This window comes from Montipora foliosa, chromosome 8 (genome assembly GCF_036669935.1).
Source record: "Montipora foliosa isolate CH-2021 chromosome 8, ASM3666993v2, whole genome shotgun sequence".
Lineage (NCBI taxonomy): Eukaryota > Metazoa > Cnidaria > Anthozoa > Scleractinia > Acroporidae > Montipora > Montipora foliosa.
Window position 1 is genome coordinate 16,906,649 of NC_090876.1, and position 16,609 is coordinate 16,923,257.

The following is a 16,609-nucleotide window of genomic DNA, read 5'->3' on the forward strand; positions in this document are numbered from 1 at the left end:
GAGGAACTTCAGTTGCAATTGGTTGTCAACGATTAGTTCGAGCCCCGGCAGGATCAACAATCAGGATTCAGTTAATACAACTGAGCAGAAAGTGCTGCCTTTGCAGTTTAATCTGCAAATGGTTAGAATTTCAAGTCCTCTCGGATAAGGACTATAGCCCGTAGGCCCCGTCTCACAAACCCCTTGTTCATAAATTCTGTGGGGACGTTAATTATCTTACTCACTATTCCCCGTTCTCTCCAGCAGAAGTGGCCGCCTTGGCCTAATGTCTCTAAAAAGGCTTATAGCGTATGAGGCCACCTAAGCCATAAGTCAAAAAGGAGCATTGCCGAATGTTTGTGTAGATGTCCATGTAAACATAGCAATAGAAAGGACTCGCCTTCCTTTTATGTACATTTTTAAAGAGCAGAAGCTTCAAACAATCGACACCTTGCTAATTATGAGTGTGCGAGTCAACGCAAGTCTCAAGTGTACTCAGGATTGCGTTCCAAGATGATTCCGGTTAGCACGCATTCACCTTTTATCCTTTTTTAAAGGCTTCATTGAAAAGGAAAGATTCTCAGAAACTTTTAAAAATGTTTTGATATGACTTGCCCATTAATGATAATCGTAATAATTAATATCGAGTGATCTAATTACTCTTACCAGTTATGCTTTTTGTCTATTTACCATCTAAATGGTCTTTTCGTCAACACTTTATGAACAAAATTGGGTTACCGTATCACTTTAATAAGAATCACTTTATTTTGCAATTTTTAAGATTATTAGTTTACAAACGAGATATATTGTATGTTTATGTTAAACAGAGTTAGGGTGCTGGATTATATACATAAAATCAAACTAACACAAGCATATAATGAACGTGTACTCAGCATTGCGTTCCGAGATGATTCCAGTTAGCAAGCATTTACCTTTTATTCCTCTTAAAGGCTTCATTGAAACGGAAAGATTCTCAGAAACTTTTAAAAACGTTTTGATATGACTTGCCCATTAATGATAATGATAATTAATATCGAGTGATCTAATCACTATTGCCATTTATGCTTTTTGTCTATTTACCATCTAAATGGTCTTTTCGTCAACACTTTATGAACAAAATTGGGTTACCGTATCACTTTAATAAGAATCAATTTATTTTGCGATTTTTAAGATTATTAGTTTACAAACGAGTTATATTATATGTTAAAACCAGGTGCTAGATTATGTACATAAAATCAAATGAAAACAAGCATATAATGAACGGCACGTAGATCAGTGCTCACTCTTGCTTCTACATTCGCAAGAGCTTCTACATTCGTAAGACTGACGGTGAATTTCATGGACTTTCGAATTTTCAGCCACATTGTTATACTTCTGGTGATTTTAAGGTATGAAGTTCGATTTCCAGGTTTTAAATGCTCTTCAGTGTAAGACGACAAAGTTAAAGGTATAAATGAAAAATTCACATATTATGCAATATTTAGCTGAAAAATTTTCTTCACTGGACATACGGTGCCATTAGCATCATCCAGAGAATCCCATTCGCGTATTTTAAGTTATATGCACATTGAATCAGTTTAAAGCGAAACAATATCCTTTTAAATCAGTTACACAGCCAGAAACAACATTCTGACAGCTTCTTGTGAGCATTTAATGACTGTGGATCCGAATTATAAAATCATTATTGCCGGAGATGTTACTCAGCTAAAATACAAGGATTCGCTTGTACATGCTTCGCTGTCGCAGATTTATATTGCTAATAGGGCCCATCCGATATGTCAAAATCAGTTCTGATTCCTGGTTACAGCAGGCCACCTTTCTTTCCGAAGAATTCAGATCTAGATCACACAACACTAGCTTAAGAACAATAAACCATTAATGTGTTATTTCGCTCTTTTCGTGTTCTAGGAACAGGGTGGACGCTAAAGGTTTGTTCAACATGTTGAGAAGCATAGCGCCTTTGTTTATTTCTTTTCGCTCGTCAAATATTAGATACCTCCTAATCAAATGGCGAATTGTGTTGACCTAACTTTATTGAACTAAACACACAATTAAAATGAATATCCTAAATGGTAAACGAAAATCATATTCGTTTGCATCGGAAACAATCAAACGAAACTTTAAAAAAAATTCCCTCCAAAATACCGTGGCACTTGTTTAGAAAAAAAAAAAGCAAATGACTGGATTTCATTCCAGAGATTTACAACTCTGTTTCACTGCAGTTGTTATAATTGCCAAACTTAAGTTTTAAAATGTTTCGTGGGTTGCTGCTGCTTGAAAGAAAGCACCAAGCCATTCCCGAATTGCATACTATAGTAGTAATAAACATTGGCCTCGTAATGGGCCTGCCATTTCCTCCATGCCAACCCAACAAGATATTTCATTGGCCAACAGATTGTGCGCTAAAAGACACTTAATATCAATATCAAAGCTATTGCTACCTGCTTAAACTAATGCGTCTTAAAACTTTCCAAATAAATTAAACTTGCTTTTTTCCAGGGTGTGACGATGCCCTTGGCATGAAAAGTCGCGCAATTCCTGATAGCAAAATCACTGCTTCCTCACAGTGGGACCCAAATCATGCTGCCCATCAAGCAAGACTACACTTTCCAGGAGCTCCTGGCAAAGCAGCATCATGGTCATCTCGCACTAATGATATCCATCAGTGGCTGCAGATTGATCTGGGCAGTCAGAACACTAAATTGACAGCAATAGCCAGCCAAGGAAGAGCTGACCTCGATCAGTGGGTCACCAAGTTCAAGTTGCAGTACAGTGACAATGGCGTCCACTTTTATTACTACAAAGAGCCAGGCCAAGGTGCCCCCAAGGTGAACCAAAACTGAAAAGGATAAAGCCAACTTTGTTTTTCGTGTTTTAAAGGCCCGATGCTTTTAAGCAAAGAAATTTGGTTTACGATGAAAGCGCTCTCCGTTTCAATCTTACTGATACCCATTATTATTTCTTATCATTCAAGATAAAACCATCCCCACCTCCCCCCCCCCCCCCCCTAATTGTGCAAATGGCGAACGGCAAAAAAACTTGTTTCAGCATGAAATAGTTTTTTTAGAGTATTGCAAAGTTACTAATACGCATATTCAATTATAATCCTTTTTCAGGAATTTTCTGCGAACACAGACCGCAACACAGTTGCTTACCATCAACTACCCCAGGCAGTCACAGCAAAATACATCCGCATTCGACCGACAGCTTGGCACGCTCATATATCCATGAGACTAGAAATTTTTGGCTGCAAAGGTGCTGGATCGTTTTTATTTTCAAAAAAGATTGTTACTTTAAGAATAGATTACCAACATCAAAAGACCTCAACAAATTTCAAATGTCCTCTTTGCGAACTCAAAAGAATACATGTGTCAATACATGTTTCACTTACGGCCATTAAATGCGATATACCTGAAAAAAAGAAAATCGACTTCAAGAAGGATAGTTGCAACAGAAAAAAAGGCGCTCAACGTCCCTTAATTAAAATTGAATGCTCCTTATTTTCAGAATGCAAAAACGCACTTGGTATGAAAAATCATGCACTACCTGATAGCAAAATCACAGCTTCTTCACAGTGGGACCCTAATCACGCTGCCCATCAGGCAAGACTACACTTTCCAGGAGCTCCTGGCAAAGCAGCATCATGGTCATCTCGCACTAATGATATCAATCAGTGGCTGCAGATTGATCTGGGCAGTCAGAACACTAAATTGACAGCAATAGCCAGCCAAGGAAGAGCTGATCTCGATCAGTGGGTCACCAAGTTCAAGTTGCAGTACAGTGACAATGGCGTCCACTTTTATTACTACAAAGAACCAGGCCAAAGTGCACCCAAGGTAAACCAAAACTGAAAAGGATAAAGTTTACTTTCTCTTTTGTTTTTTAAAGGCCTGATGCTTTTCAGAAAAGAAACTTGCTTCAGGATGAAGCTGTTCTTTGTTTCAGCCTTTTTATACAAATGCTTATTTCTTAATATGTTATTAGGAGTTTGCTGCAAACACTGACCGCAACACAGTTGTTTACCATGAACTATCCCAGGCAGTCAGAGCAAAATACATCCGCATTCGACCGACAGCTTGGCATAATCATATATCCATGAGAATAGAAATTTTTGGTTGCAAAGGTACTGCTTCATTTCTTGCATTTTGTGGCAACTATGTTAAAGAGAATATTGTTGCATAAATAATGCCGTAAATTGAGCAAAATTGAACTATACTTATTGCCGTTTTAACTGACACTTTTAATAGATATTCCACGTCGGGAATTATAACTAAAGAAATCCTGAGAAATTAGTTTATCTCTAAGAAATATAATCCATGGCGTAACACAACGGGTACGCATATTCTCTTGTAATTCCGTTTATTAAGCGTTTGTTACTACTTATTTTCAGAATGTAACGATGCTCTTGGCATAGAAAGTCATGTCATTCCCGATAGCAAACTCACAGCTTCTTCACAGTGGGACCATAATCACGCTGCCCATCAGGCAAGACTACACTTTCCAGGAGCTCCTGGCAAAGCAGCATCATGGTCATCTCGCACTAATGATATCAATCAGTGGCTGCAGATTAATCTGGGCAGTCAGAACACTAAATTGACAGCAATAGCCAGCCAAGGAAGAGCTGACCTCGATCAGTGGGTCACCAAGTTCAAGTTGCAGTACAGTGACAATGGCGTCCACTTTTATTACTACAAAGAACCAGGCCATGGTGCACCCAAGGTGAACCAAAACTGAAAGGGATAAAGTTTACTTTCTCTTTTGTTTTTTAAAGGCCTGATGCTTTTCAGAAAAGAAACTTGCTTCAGGATGAAACTGTTCTTTTTTTCAGCCTTCTTATACAAATGTTTATTTCTTAATATGTTATTAGGAGTTTGCTGCAAACACTGACCGCAACACAGTTGTTTACCATGAACTATCCCAGGCAGTCAGAGCAAAATACATCCGCATTCGACCGACAGCTTGGCATAATCATATATCCATGAGAATAGAAGTTTTTGGTTGCAAAGGTACTGGTTCATTTCTTGCATTTTGTGGCAACTATGTTAAAGAGAATATTGTTGCATAAGTAATGCCGTAAATTGAGCAAAATTGAACTATACTTATTGCCGTTTTAACTGACACTTTTAATAGATATTCCACGTCGGGAAATATAACTAAAGAAATCCTGAGAAATTAGTTTATCTCTAAGAAATATAATCCATGGCGTAACACAACGGGTACGCATATAATCTTGTAACTCCGTTTATTAAGCGTTTGTTACTACTTATTTTCAGAATGTAACGATGCTCTTGGCATAGAAAGTCATGTCATTCCCGATAGCAAACTCACAGCTTCTTCACAGTGGGACCCTAATCACGCTGCCCATCAGGCAAGACTTCACTTTCCAGGAGCTCCTGGCAAAGCAGCATCATGGTCATCTCGCACTAATGATATCAATCAGTGGCTGCAGATTGATCTGGGCATTCAGAACACTAAATTGACAGCATTAGCCAGCCAAGGAAGAGCTGACCTCGATCATTGGGTCACCAAGTTCAAGTTGCAGTACAGTAACAATGGCGTCAACTTTTATTACTACAAAGAACCAGGCCAAGGTGCCCCCAAGGTGAACCAAAACTGAAAAGGATAAAGTTTACTTTCTCTTTTGTAGTTTAAGGGCCTGAATCTTTTAAGAAAAGAAACATGTTTCAGGATGAAGCTGTTCTTTGTTTCCGCCTTGTTATACAAATTTTTATTTCTTATTATGTTCTTAGGAGTTTGCTGCAAACACTGACCGCAACACAGTTGTTTACCATGAACTATCCCAGGCAGTCAGAGCAAAATACATCCGCATTCGACCGACAGCTTGGCATAATCATATATCCATGAGAATAGAAGTTTTTGGTTGCAAAGGTACTCCTTCATTTTTCGCATTTTGTGGAAACTGTGGTAAAGAGAATATTGTTGCATAAATAATGCCATAAATTGAGCAAAATTGAACTATACATATTGCCGTTTCAACTGCTACTTTTAATAGATATTCCACGTCGGGAAATATAACTAAAGAAATCCTGAGAAATTAGTTTATCTCTAACAAATATAATCCATGGGGTACCACAACATGTACGCATATTGTCTTGTAATTTCGTTTACTAAGCGTTTATTACTACTTTTTTTCAGAATGTCACGATGCTCTTGGCATAGAAAGTCATGTCATTCCCGATAGCAAAATCACAGCTTCTTCACAGTGGGACCCTAATCACGCTGCCCATCAGGCAAGACTACACTTTTCAGGAGCTCCTGGCAAAGCAGCATCATGGTCATCTCGCACTAATGATATCAATCAGTGGCTGCAGATTGATCTGGGCATTCAGAACACTAAATTGACAGCAATAGCCAGCCAAGGAAGAGCTGATCTCGATCAGTGGGTCACCAAGTTCAAGTTGCAGTACAGTGACAATGGCGTCCACTTTTATTACTACAAAGAACCAGGCCAAAGTGCACCCAAGGTAAACCAAAACTGAAAAGGATAAAGTTTACTTTCTCTTTTGTTTTTTAAAGGCCTGATGCTTTTCAGAAAAGAAACTTGCTTCAGGATGAAACTGTTCTTTGTTTCAGCCTTCTTATACAAATGTTTATTTTTTAATATGTTATTAGGAGTTTGCCGCAAACACTGACCGCAACACAGTTGTTTACCATGAACTATCCCAGGCAGTCAGAGCAAAATACATCCGCATTCGACCGACAGCTTGGCATAATCATATATCCATGAGAATAGAAGTTTTTGGTTGCAAAGGTACTGGTTCATTTCTTGTATTTTGTGGCAACTATGTTAAAGAGAATATTGTTGCATAAATAATGCCGTAAATTGAGCAAAATTGAACTATACTTATTGCCGTTTTAACTGACACTTTTAATAGATATTCCACGTCGGGAAATATAACTAAAGAAATCCTGAGAAATTAGTTTATCTCTAACAAATATAATCCATGGGGTACCACAACAGGTACGCATATTGTCTTGTAATTTCGTTTACTAAGCGTTTATTACTACTTTTTTTCAGAATGTCACGATGCTTTTGGCATAGAAAGTCATGTCATTCCCGATAGCAAAATCACAGCTTCTTCACAGTGGGACCCTAATCACGCTGCCCATCAGGCAAGACTACACTTTTCAGGAGCTCCTGGCAAAGCAGCATCATGGTCATCTCGCACTAATGATATCAATCAGTGGCTGCAGATTGATCTGGGCAGTCAGAACACTAAATTGACAGCAATAGCCAGCCAAGGAAGAGCTGATCTCGATCAGTGGGTCACCAAGTTTAAGTTGCAGTACAGTGACAATGGCGTCCACTTTTATTACTACAAAGAACCAGGCCAAAGTGCACCCAAGGTAAACCAAAACTGAAAGGGATAAAGTTTACTTTCTCTTTTGTTCTTTAAAGGCCTGATGCTTTTCAGAAAAGAAACTTGCTTCAGGATGAAACTGTTCTTTGTTTCAGCCTTCTTATACAAATACTTATTTCCTATTATGTTCATAGGAGTTTGCTGCAAACACTGACCGCAACACAGTTGTTTACCATGAACTATCCCAGGCAGTCAGAGCAAAATACATCCGCATTCGACCGACAGCTTGGCATAATCATATATCCATGAGAATAGAAGTTTTTGGTTGCAAAGGTACTGGTTCATTTCTTGCATTTTGTGGCAACTATGTTAAAGAGAATATTGTTGCATAAGTAATGCCGTAAATTGAGCAAAATTGAACTATACTTATTGCCGTTTTAACTGACACTTTTAATAGATATTCCACGTCGGGAAATATAACTAAAGAAATCCTGAGAAATTAGTTTATCTCTAAGAAATATAATCCATGGCGGAACACAACGGGTACGCATATTGTCTTGTAACTCCGTTTATTAAGCGTTTGTTACTACTTATTTTCAGAATGTAACGATGCTCTTGGCATAGAAAGTCATGTCATTCCCGATAGCAAAATCACAGCTTCTTCACAGTGGGACCCTAATCACGCTGCCCATCAGGCAAGACTACACTTTCCAGGAGCTCCTGGCAAAGCAGCATCATGGTCATCTCGCACTAATGATATCAATCAGTGGCTGCAGATTGATCTGGGCATTCAGAACACTAAATTGACAGCATTAGCCAGCCAAGGAAGAGCTGACCTCGATCAGTGGGTCACCAAGTTTAAGTTGCAGTACAGTAACAATGGCGTCCACTTTTATTACTACAAAGAACCAGGCCAAGGTGCCCCCAAGGTGAACCAAAACTGAAAAGGATAAAGTTTACTTTCTCTTTTGTAGTTTAAGGGCCTGAATCTTTTAAGAAAAGAAACATGTTTCAGGATGAAGCTGTTCTTTGTTTCAGCCTTGTTATACAAATTTTTATTTCTTATTATGTTCTTAGGAGTTTGCTGCAAACACTGACCGCAACACAGTTGTTTACCATGAACTATCCCAGGCAGTCAGAGCAAAATACATCCGCATTCGACCGACAGCTTGGCATAATCATATATCCATGAGAATAGAAGTTTTTGGTTGCAAAGGTACTCCTTCATTTTTCGCATTTTGTGGAAACTGTGGTAAAGAGAATATTGTTGCATAAATAATGCCATAAATTGAGCAAAATTGAACTATACATATTGCCGTTTCAACTGCTACTTTTAATAGATATTCCACGTCGGGACATATAACTAAAGAAATCCTGAGAAATTAGTTTATCTCTAACAAATATAATCCATGGGGTACCACAACATGTACGCATATTGTCTTGTAATTTCGTTTACTAAGCGTTTATTACTACTTATTTTCAGAATGTCACGATGCTCTTGGCATAGAAAGTCATGTCATTCCCGATAGCAAAATCACAGCTTCTTCACAGTGGGACCCTAATCACGCTGCCCATCAGGCAAGACTACACTTTTCAGGAGCTCCTGGCAAAGCAGCATCATGGTCATCTCGCACTAATGATATCAATCAGTGGCTGCAGATTGATCTGGGCAGTCAGAACACTAAATTGACAGCAATAGCCAGCCAAGGAAGAGCTGATCTCGATCAGTGGGTCACCAAGTTTAAGTTGCAGTACAGTGACAATGGCGTCCACTTTTATTACTACAAAGAACCAGGCCAAAGTGCACCCAAGGTAAACCAAAACTGAAAGGGATAAAGTTTACTTTCTCTTTTGTTCTTTAAAGGCCTGATGCTTTTCAGAAAAGAAACTTGCTTCAGGATGAAACTGTTCTTTGTTTCAGCCTTCTTATACAAATGCTTATTTCCTATTATGTTCTTAGGAGTTTGCTGCAAACACTGACCGCAACACAGTTGTTTACCATGAACTATCCCAGGCAGTCAGAGCAAAATACATCCGCATTCGACCGACAGCTTGGCATAATCATATATCCATGAGAATAGAAGTTTTTGGTTGCAAAGGTACTGGTTCATTTCTTGTATTTTGTGGCAACTATGTTAAAGAGAATATTGTTGCATAAGTAATGCCGTAAATTGAGCAAAATTGAACTATACTTATTGCCGTTTTAACTGACACTTTTAATAGATATTCCACGTCGGGAAACATAACTAAAGAAATCCTGAGAAATTAGTTTATCTCTAAGAAATATAATCCATGGCGTAACACAACGGGTACGCATATTGTCTTGTAACTCCGTTTATTAAGCGTTTGTTACTACTTATTTTCAGAATGTAACGATGCTCTTGGCATAGAAAGTCATGTCATTCCCGATAGCAAAATCACAGCTTCTTCACAGTGGGACCCTAATCACGCTGCCCATCAGGCAAGACTACACTTTCCAGGAGCTCCTGGCAAAGCAGCATCATGGTCATCTCGCACTAATGATATCAATCAGTGGCTGCAGATTGATCTGGGCATTCAGAACACTAAATTGACAGCATTAGCCAGCCAAGGAAGAGCTGACCTCGATCAGTGGGTCACCAAGTTTAAGTTGCAGTACAGTAACAATGGCGTCCACTTTTATTACTACAAAGAACCAGGCCAAGGTGCCCCCAAGGTGAACCAAAACTGAAAAGGATAAAGTTTACTTTCTCTTTTGTAGTTTAAGGGCCTGAATCTTTTAAGAAAAGAAACATGTTTCAGGATGAAGCTGTTCTTTGTTTCAGCCTTGTTATACAAATTTTTATTTCTTATTATGTTCTTAGGAGTTTGCTGCAAACACTGACCGCAACACAGTTGTTTACCATGAACTATCCCAGGCAGTCAGAGCAAAATACATCCGCATTCGACCGACAGCTTGGCATAATCATATATCCATGAGAATAGAAGTTTTTGGTTGCAAAGGTACTCCTTCATTTTTCGCATTTTGTGGAAACTGTGGTAAAGAGAATATTGTTGCATAAATAATGCCATAAATTGAGCAAAATTGAAGTATACATATTGCCGTTTCAACTGCTACTTTTAATAGATATTCCACGTCGGGACATATAACTAAAGAAATCCTGAGAAATTAGTTTATCTCTAACAAATATAATCCATGGGGTACCACAACATGTACGCATATTGTCTTGTAATTTCGTTTACTAAGCGTTTATTACTACTTTTTTTCAGAATGTCACGATGCTCTTGGCATAGAAAGTCATGTCATTCCCGATAGCAAAATCACAGCATCTTCACAGTGGGACCCTAATCACGCTGCCCATCAGGCAAGACTACACTTTTCAGGAGCTCCTGGCAAAGCAGCATCATGGTCATCTCGCACTAATGATATCAATCAGTGGCTGCAGATTGATCTGGGCATTCAGAACACTAAATTGACAGCAATAGCCAGCCAAGGAAGAGCTGATCTCGATCAGTGGGTCAACAAGTTCAAGTTGCAGTACAGTGACAATGGCGTCCACTTTTATTACTACAAAGAACCAGGCCAAAGTGCACCCAAGGTAAACCAAAACTGAAAAGGATAAAGTTTACTTTCTCTTTTGTTTTTTAAAGGCCTGATGCTTTTCAGAAAAGAAACTTGCTTCAGGATGAAACTGTTCTTTGTTTCAGCCTTCTTATACAAATGTTTATTTTTTAATATGTTATTAGGAGTTTGCCGCAAACACTGACCGCAACACAGTTGTTTACCATGAACTATCCCAGGCAGTCAGAGCAAAATACATCCGCATTCGACCGACAGCTTGGCATAATCATATATCCATGAGAATAGAAGTTTTTGGTTGCAAAGGTACTGGTTCATTTCTTGTATTTTGTGGCAACTATGTTAAAGAGAATATTGTTGCATAAATAATGCCGTAAATTGAGCAAAATTGAACTATACTTATTGCCGTTTTAACTGACACTTTTAATAGATATTCCACGTCGGGAAATATAACTAAAGAAATCCTGAGAAATTAGTTTATCTCTAAGAAATATAATCCATGGGGTACCACAACAGGTACGCATATTATCTTGTAATTTCGTTTACTAAGCGTTTATTACTACTTTTTTTCAGAATGTCACGATGCTCTTGGCATAGAAAGTCATGTCATTCCCGATAGCAAAATCACAGCTTCTTCACAGTGGGACCCTAATCACGCTGCCCATCAGGCAAGACTACACTTTCCAGGAGCTCCTGGCAAAGCAGCATCATGGTCATCTCGCACTAATGATATCAATCAGTGGCTGCAGATTGATCTGGGCAGTCAGAACACTAAATTGACAGCAATAGCCAGCCAAGGAAGAGCTGATCTCGATCAGTGGGTCACCAAGTTTAAGTTGCAGTACAGTGACAATGGCGTCCACTTTTATTACTACAAAGAACCAGGCCAAGGTGCCCCCAAGGTGAACCAAAACTGAAAAGGATAAAGTTTACTTTCTCTCTTGTAGTTTAAGGGCCTAAATCTTTTAAGAAAAGAAACATGTTTCAGGATGAAACTGTTCTTTGTTTCAGCCTTCTTATACAGATTCTTATTTCTTATTCGCACTAATGATATCAATCAGTGGCTGCAGATTGATCTGGGCAGTCAGAACACTAAATTGACAGCAATAGCCAGCCAAGGAAGAGCTGATTCCGATCAGTGGGTCACCAAGTTCAAGTTGCAGTACAGTGACAATGGCGTTCACTTTTATTACTACAAAGAGCCAGGCCAAGGTGCCCCCAAGGTGAACCAAACCTGAAAAGGATAAAGCTTACTTTCTCTTTTGTGTTTTAAGGGCCTGATGCTTTTCACCAAAGAAACTTGTTTCAGGATGAAACTGTTCTTTGTTTTAGCCTTCTTATACAAATGTTTATTTCTTATTATGTTCTTAGGAGTTTGCTGCAAACACTGACCGCAACACAGTTGTTTACCATGAACTATCGCAGGCAGTCAGAGCAAAATACATCCGCATTCGACCGACAGCTTGGCATAATCATATATCCATGAGAATAGAAGTTTTTGGTTGCAAAGGTACTCGTTCATTTCTTGCATTTGCTGGCAACTAGGTTAAAGAGAATATTGTTGCACATAAATAATGCCCTGAATTGAGCAAAATTGAGCTATACCTATTGCCGATTTAACTGATACTTTTAATAGATATTACTCGTCGGGACATAAAGAAATCTGGCCGACTTTAAACTGGACATTACAGCCCTCGGCAGAGCAAAACTTCAACGCAGACAACATAAAGCATAGGGGAAAGGGCGTCGCCCTGCCTGACCCTCCGCAGCAAAGGAACAGTTTTGGAAAGGAAATCGTTAACTAGAATACGCATATAAGCGCCGTTATACAAAGTGAAAATCCAGCTACAAAAGGAGGGCCCAAAACCGAAGTGCTCTAAAAGATTAGTCAGAAAGGACCGATTATTGCGATCTAAGGCTTTCCCCTGGTCTAAAAAGACGAGAATACCTGTCTCGCCGGTTCTCTCAATAAAATCAAGTGTATCGCGACGAAGAGCCAAATTAGAAGAAATAGATCTACCTGGAACAGAACATGTCTGATCAGGGTCTACAACAGACCCCAACACTTTTTTTAAACGGAGGGGAAGGGTTTTTGAACAAATCTTATAATCCACATTCAGTAACGAAATGGGGCGCCAGTTTTTTAGATTTCTACGATCATCTTTCTTATGAACAAGACGCGTAACACTCGGTTTCATAGAGTCACACGGTTCACGGTGGGCGAGAGACTCATTAAACATATCAGCTAAAAGGATTCCCAAGAGGGACCAGAACGCAGAATAAAACTCAACAGTGAAGCCGTCAGAATCGGGCGTTTTGTTCCTATTAGAGAGGTGAGGGGCCTCGGACGCCTCGTTCAAATAAAGAAGACCCTCGCATGATTCGCGCTCAGCATCCGATAACCGGCGGATAACACAGCAAGATTTTAGCTGCGATAAGCCGGAGTCGAGGGAAACCGACCTTCCCAATTTGTCAAGCGCCGAGTCAAAACAATTCACATCCCCCCCCCCCTCCCAATCAGGAGCCAGGAGTTTGGAAGAAAAAAGGACGGGGCCGACTGAACGAAAATCTTTCTCTCAGCCGGAATCATCGGCACATAAAGGTTAACTAGATTAAGATTACAATCGTCAAACTTAACAAGTAAGCTGAGAATGCGCCCACTATGATCCTTCTGCCAAACAGAAACATTATTACGAAAAACATCAGAACATAAGATAACTATCCCCCCCCCCCCCCACCCCCATCTCCTCCCGACAGCAGGGGTCCAGAAGCTGGGGCCTTGTCCACGAAGAGGAGAAGGAGCGCAGAACAGGATTCTTGAATGAAACAAAAGTCTAAGCACGAAGCACGAAAGAAATCAGAGACCAAGGAAAACTTACGTTGGCTTAAACCGCTAACATTAATCGTAGCGCACTTTAAGAAGGCTAAACTAAGTGGGGGCATCCTCATTTACTACGGACAGACGAGACGCCTTGCCCAAAGCGGCGCGTTGGGACGAGCCATGTCGAGATCTCTTCCTTCGGCGAGGGGCCCGCTCAGACACAGGAGACATATTATCAGGCATAGCTTTAGAATCGATCAGTTCAGATGTGGAAATACTCTCAGGCTTAGATTCATCACTTTCAACACTCGTATCGGCCAGGGAAGAAACGGGAAATTCCTGCACTCCGGGAGCTTGACCATGAGGGGCATCCTTGATGAGGCCTTGAGAAGATAAACGGTCAGGCGCAGGCTCAGAAGAAAGGGCCGAGGCCAAGGGCTAGTCAAATTCAGCTTCCAGGGAACCGTCCTCAGACCCTGCCGAATCTTCCTCTGCATTCTCCATTGGGCGGCTATCAAGATCTACGTCACCTGAATCAGCTTTATCAGCATCTAGAGTAGGGGGAGGCACATCCCCGGGAAGGGGTTCAGCAGCAGGCAGGCTCGGGGGCTCAGCATTAACGACATCACGATGCGAAAGCGGGCGGCGATACCAAGAGTGGCGGCACTCAATGGCCATGTGGCCAGGTTCTTTACAAATACAGCATCGAACCCCAGCAGGACAATCACAGGCATGATGGTCAATCACTTCACAGTTAAAGCAGAGCATCTGACGACACTCTTGGGCCAAATGACCTGGCTCGTTGCATCTTCTACAGGTTTTCACCAGGCCTTCGTACTGGACGCGAAGAAGGTACTTACCAAAAGGAAGGTATGACGGGATGGGGCCGTCGATACACATGCGAAGAGTACGGATACCATTCTGGACCTGGGGGAAGCCCTGGACGGTGCAGCGACGCTGGGAGTAAACAGTGCCATACTTCGACAAACGGAAGGCCAAAGCCGAGTCAGGTAACTCAAAAGGAGCGTCATACACAACAATATAAGACAAGGCTCTGCCTGCAAGATGAGCTGCATGGGCTGGTTTGCAACAAAGAAAGACTACTGCTGCAGAAATTTGTTTCGGATCTCCTCTTTCGTGAAGGTGAGGACCACTGACCAATTCTGGGATCTCTGAAGACAACGGACTGACGTCGGAGGAAAGCCATCTCTCACCAAGCTATCAAAGATTTGCTTAGTCGTAAATGAGCTGTCAGGGAGTGTGAAGTATGCAGAAGTAGGACGATCAGGCATGACATTCAAAACATCAAAATGTTCTCTTTCAAAAGAAGACAGATAGGACCTACGACGCGGAGCTACACTGGAAACTTTTGGCCGAGAATCAACAGCACCAAGAGTCACTCTATCAGCATAACAGCCGCCAGGACTGGTATCCATGTGGGATGGCGAATCAGATTGACCAGCTCCAGAAACAGGGGGAGGCACAGGCGTATTCGCAACAATATCAGACCACAGAGGAGATACAGGCGTAGGCTGACATACCGAAAATAATTTAGGGTAGGACCCACGCCGTTCCCTCCCGGCAGGTACTTAGGACAGGGTCCAACAAAAAAAGAAAAAGCCAATTAGTCCACCACAAGTCTGCAGTGCTGATGTCTAGGATGGAGGTTAAGCTATAAAGCCACACAAGATGGCCCACAGATGTGGTACATCCAAGCCATGCTAGAGTGCTTAAATTAGCGAGCTAGTGAGTGTGCGCAATTGCTAGCAGCCATGACTCATCTTAGTAAAGTGCTCAATTTGAGCATGAAAGCACAAGCTTTGTAATGCCAAAGAGCTATAGTACAGTAAGGTAGGGAGGGGATATATTAGCAACTGATTGCCTTAATTACTTAGGATCACCAGCCTATTCCCGTTTGGATGGCTATTTATTAGGCATTTCTGAGAAATACAACACACAAGGTTAATTTGGGAACAGAAATCAGCACAACTAAGCAATTAAGTGAAATGTGGCTCAGCCAGGAATTGAACTTGGGTCTCCAGATTACCGATTTTAAATGGCTATTATTTTAAACACCTAACGGAAAATGCCATAGATCTTATAATCATCTTTTGCGCGTGCCTACACGCGTCTTTCGGTTCTGGGCGTAAAAACCATCATCCTCATTAAGTCCTTTGGGGCGCAGTGGCTCTGTCGATTAACTGTATACTTAAATGAGTTAATCCCAAATGTCCCGAACTATGAAAATGCTGGTAAAGAAAGTCATCATTGCTCTAATTTCCAGAAGACAACTATGCCCTTTGCTGTCTTACTACCTGAATAGTTTAGACACTTTAATGCAATCTATTCGAAAGGGACTCTAAATGTTCATAATTTAGGGGGAAAGGAGGACGAGTCGAGAAGCCATAATAACACTAATCTTTTATTTATTTTTTTACTAGAATTGAGAAGAAGGTAATGTTGCCAAAGGAAAGGATATAAATGAATTTCATTTCTTGCTGATCCTGTTGAAGAAGATTATAAAATCTTACCATTGATTCTTCCTACTTAAAAAAGAAATAAAAGAAGCGCTTCTCCGCTATATCTTTCTCCTGGATGTCATACGTTGTTCTAGGCATTATTATATATAGCCACACAGTTGGGAGCAAGTGATTTTGTTCGGCTCATGTATTCCTGCGAATGGAGTCGTTTAAATAAATTGAACAACAAACGGACCTCCTCCTAACTGAGTGGCTTTATAGTTGACTTGGTAAAGTATTGCACCGTTATTGCATAGGTAATGAGTTCGAATCCCGTTAAAGCCACCTGAATTTTTTTAGGTGTCAGTGAATGAAAATTGCTTAAATTGTCCAGATAAGTGTGAGGATCACGTCATGCACCTTTAAAGATTCCTGTGCTATTTTCCAGTCATGAATGGAAAATATGACC

General features: G+C 40.4%; 1 protein-coding gene across 1 annotated transcript in view; it reads left to right on the forward strand.

Moving 5' to 3' along the window:
- Positions 1-1,244: 1,244 nt before the first annotated feature.
- LOC138012575 (uncharacterized) overlaps positions 1,245-16,609 on the forward strand; it is a 39,071-nt gene continuing 23,706 nt past the window's right edge. The window contains exons 1-24 of the mRNA XM_068859383.1: positions 1,245-1,367; positions 1,888-1,907; positions 2,479-2,807; positions 3,096-3,234; positions 3,487-3,815; positions 3,964-4,102; positions 4,370-4,698; positions 4,847-4,985; positions 5,253-5,581; positions 5,730-5,868; positions 6,136-6,464; positions 6,613-6,751; positions 7,019-7,347; positions 7,496-7,634; positions 7,902-8,230; positions 8,379-8,517; positions 8,785-9,113; positions 9,262-9,400; positions 9,668-9,996; positions 10,145-10,283; positions 10,551-10,879; positions 11,028-11,166; positions 11,434-11,762; positions 12,232-12,370. Coding sequence (XP_068715484.1) covers positions 1,318-1,367; positions 1,888-1,907; positions 2,479-2,807; positions 3,096-3,234; positions 3,487-3,815; positions 3,964-4,102; positions 4,370-4,698; positions 4,847-4,985; positions 5,253-5,581; positions 5,730-5,868; positions 6,136-6,464; positions 6,613-6,751; positions 7,019-7,347; positions 7,496-7,634; positions 7,902-8,230; positions 8,379-8,517; positions 8,785-9,113; positions 9,262-9,400; positions 9,668-9,996; positions 10,145-10,283; positions 10,551-10,879; positions 11,028-11,166; positions 11,434-11,762; positions 12,232-12,370 — 5,218 coding nt within the window. The 5' untranslated portion in view covers positions 1,245-1,317. The remainder of the gene's footprint in view (positions 1,368-1,887; positions 1,908-2,478; positions 2,808-3,095; positions 3,235-3,486; positions 3,816-3,963; positions 4,103-4,369; positions 4,699-4,846; positions 4,986-5,252; positions 5,582-5,729; positions 5,869-6,135; positions 6,465-6,612; positions 6,752-7,018; positions 7,348-7,495; positions 7,635-7,901; positions 8,231-8,378; positions 8,518-8,784; positions 9,114-9,261; positions 9,401-9,667; positions 9,997-10,144; positions 10,284-10,550; positions 10,880-11,027; positions 11,167-11,433; positions 11,763-12,231; positions 12,371-16,609) is intronic.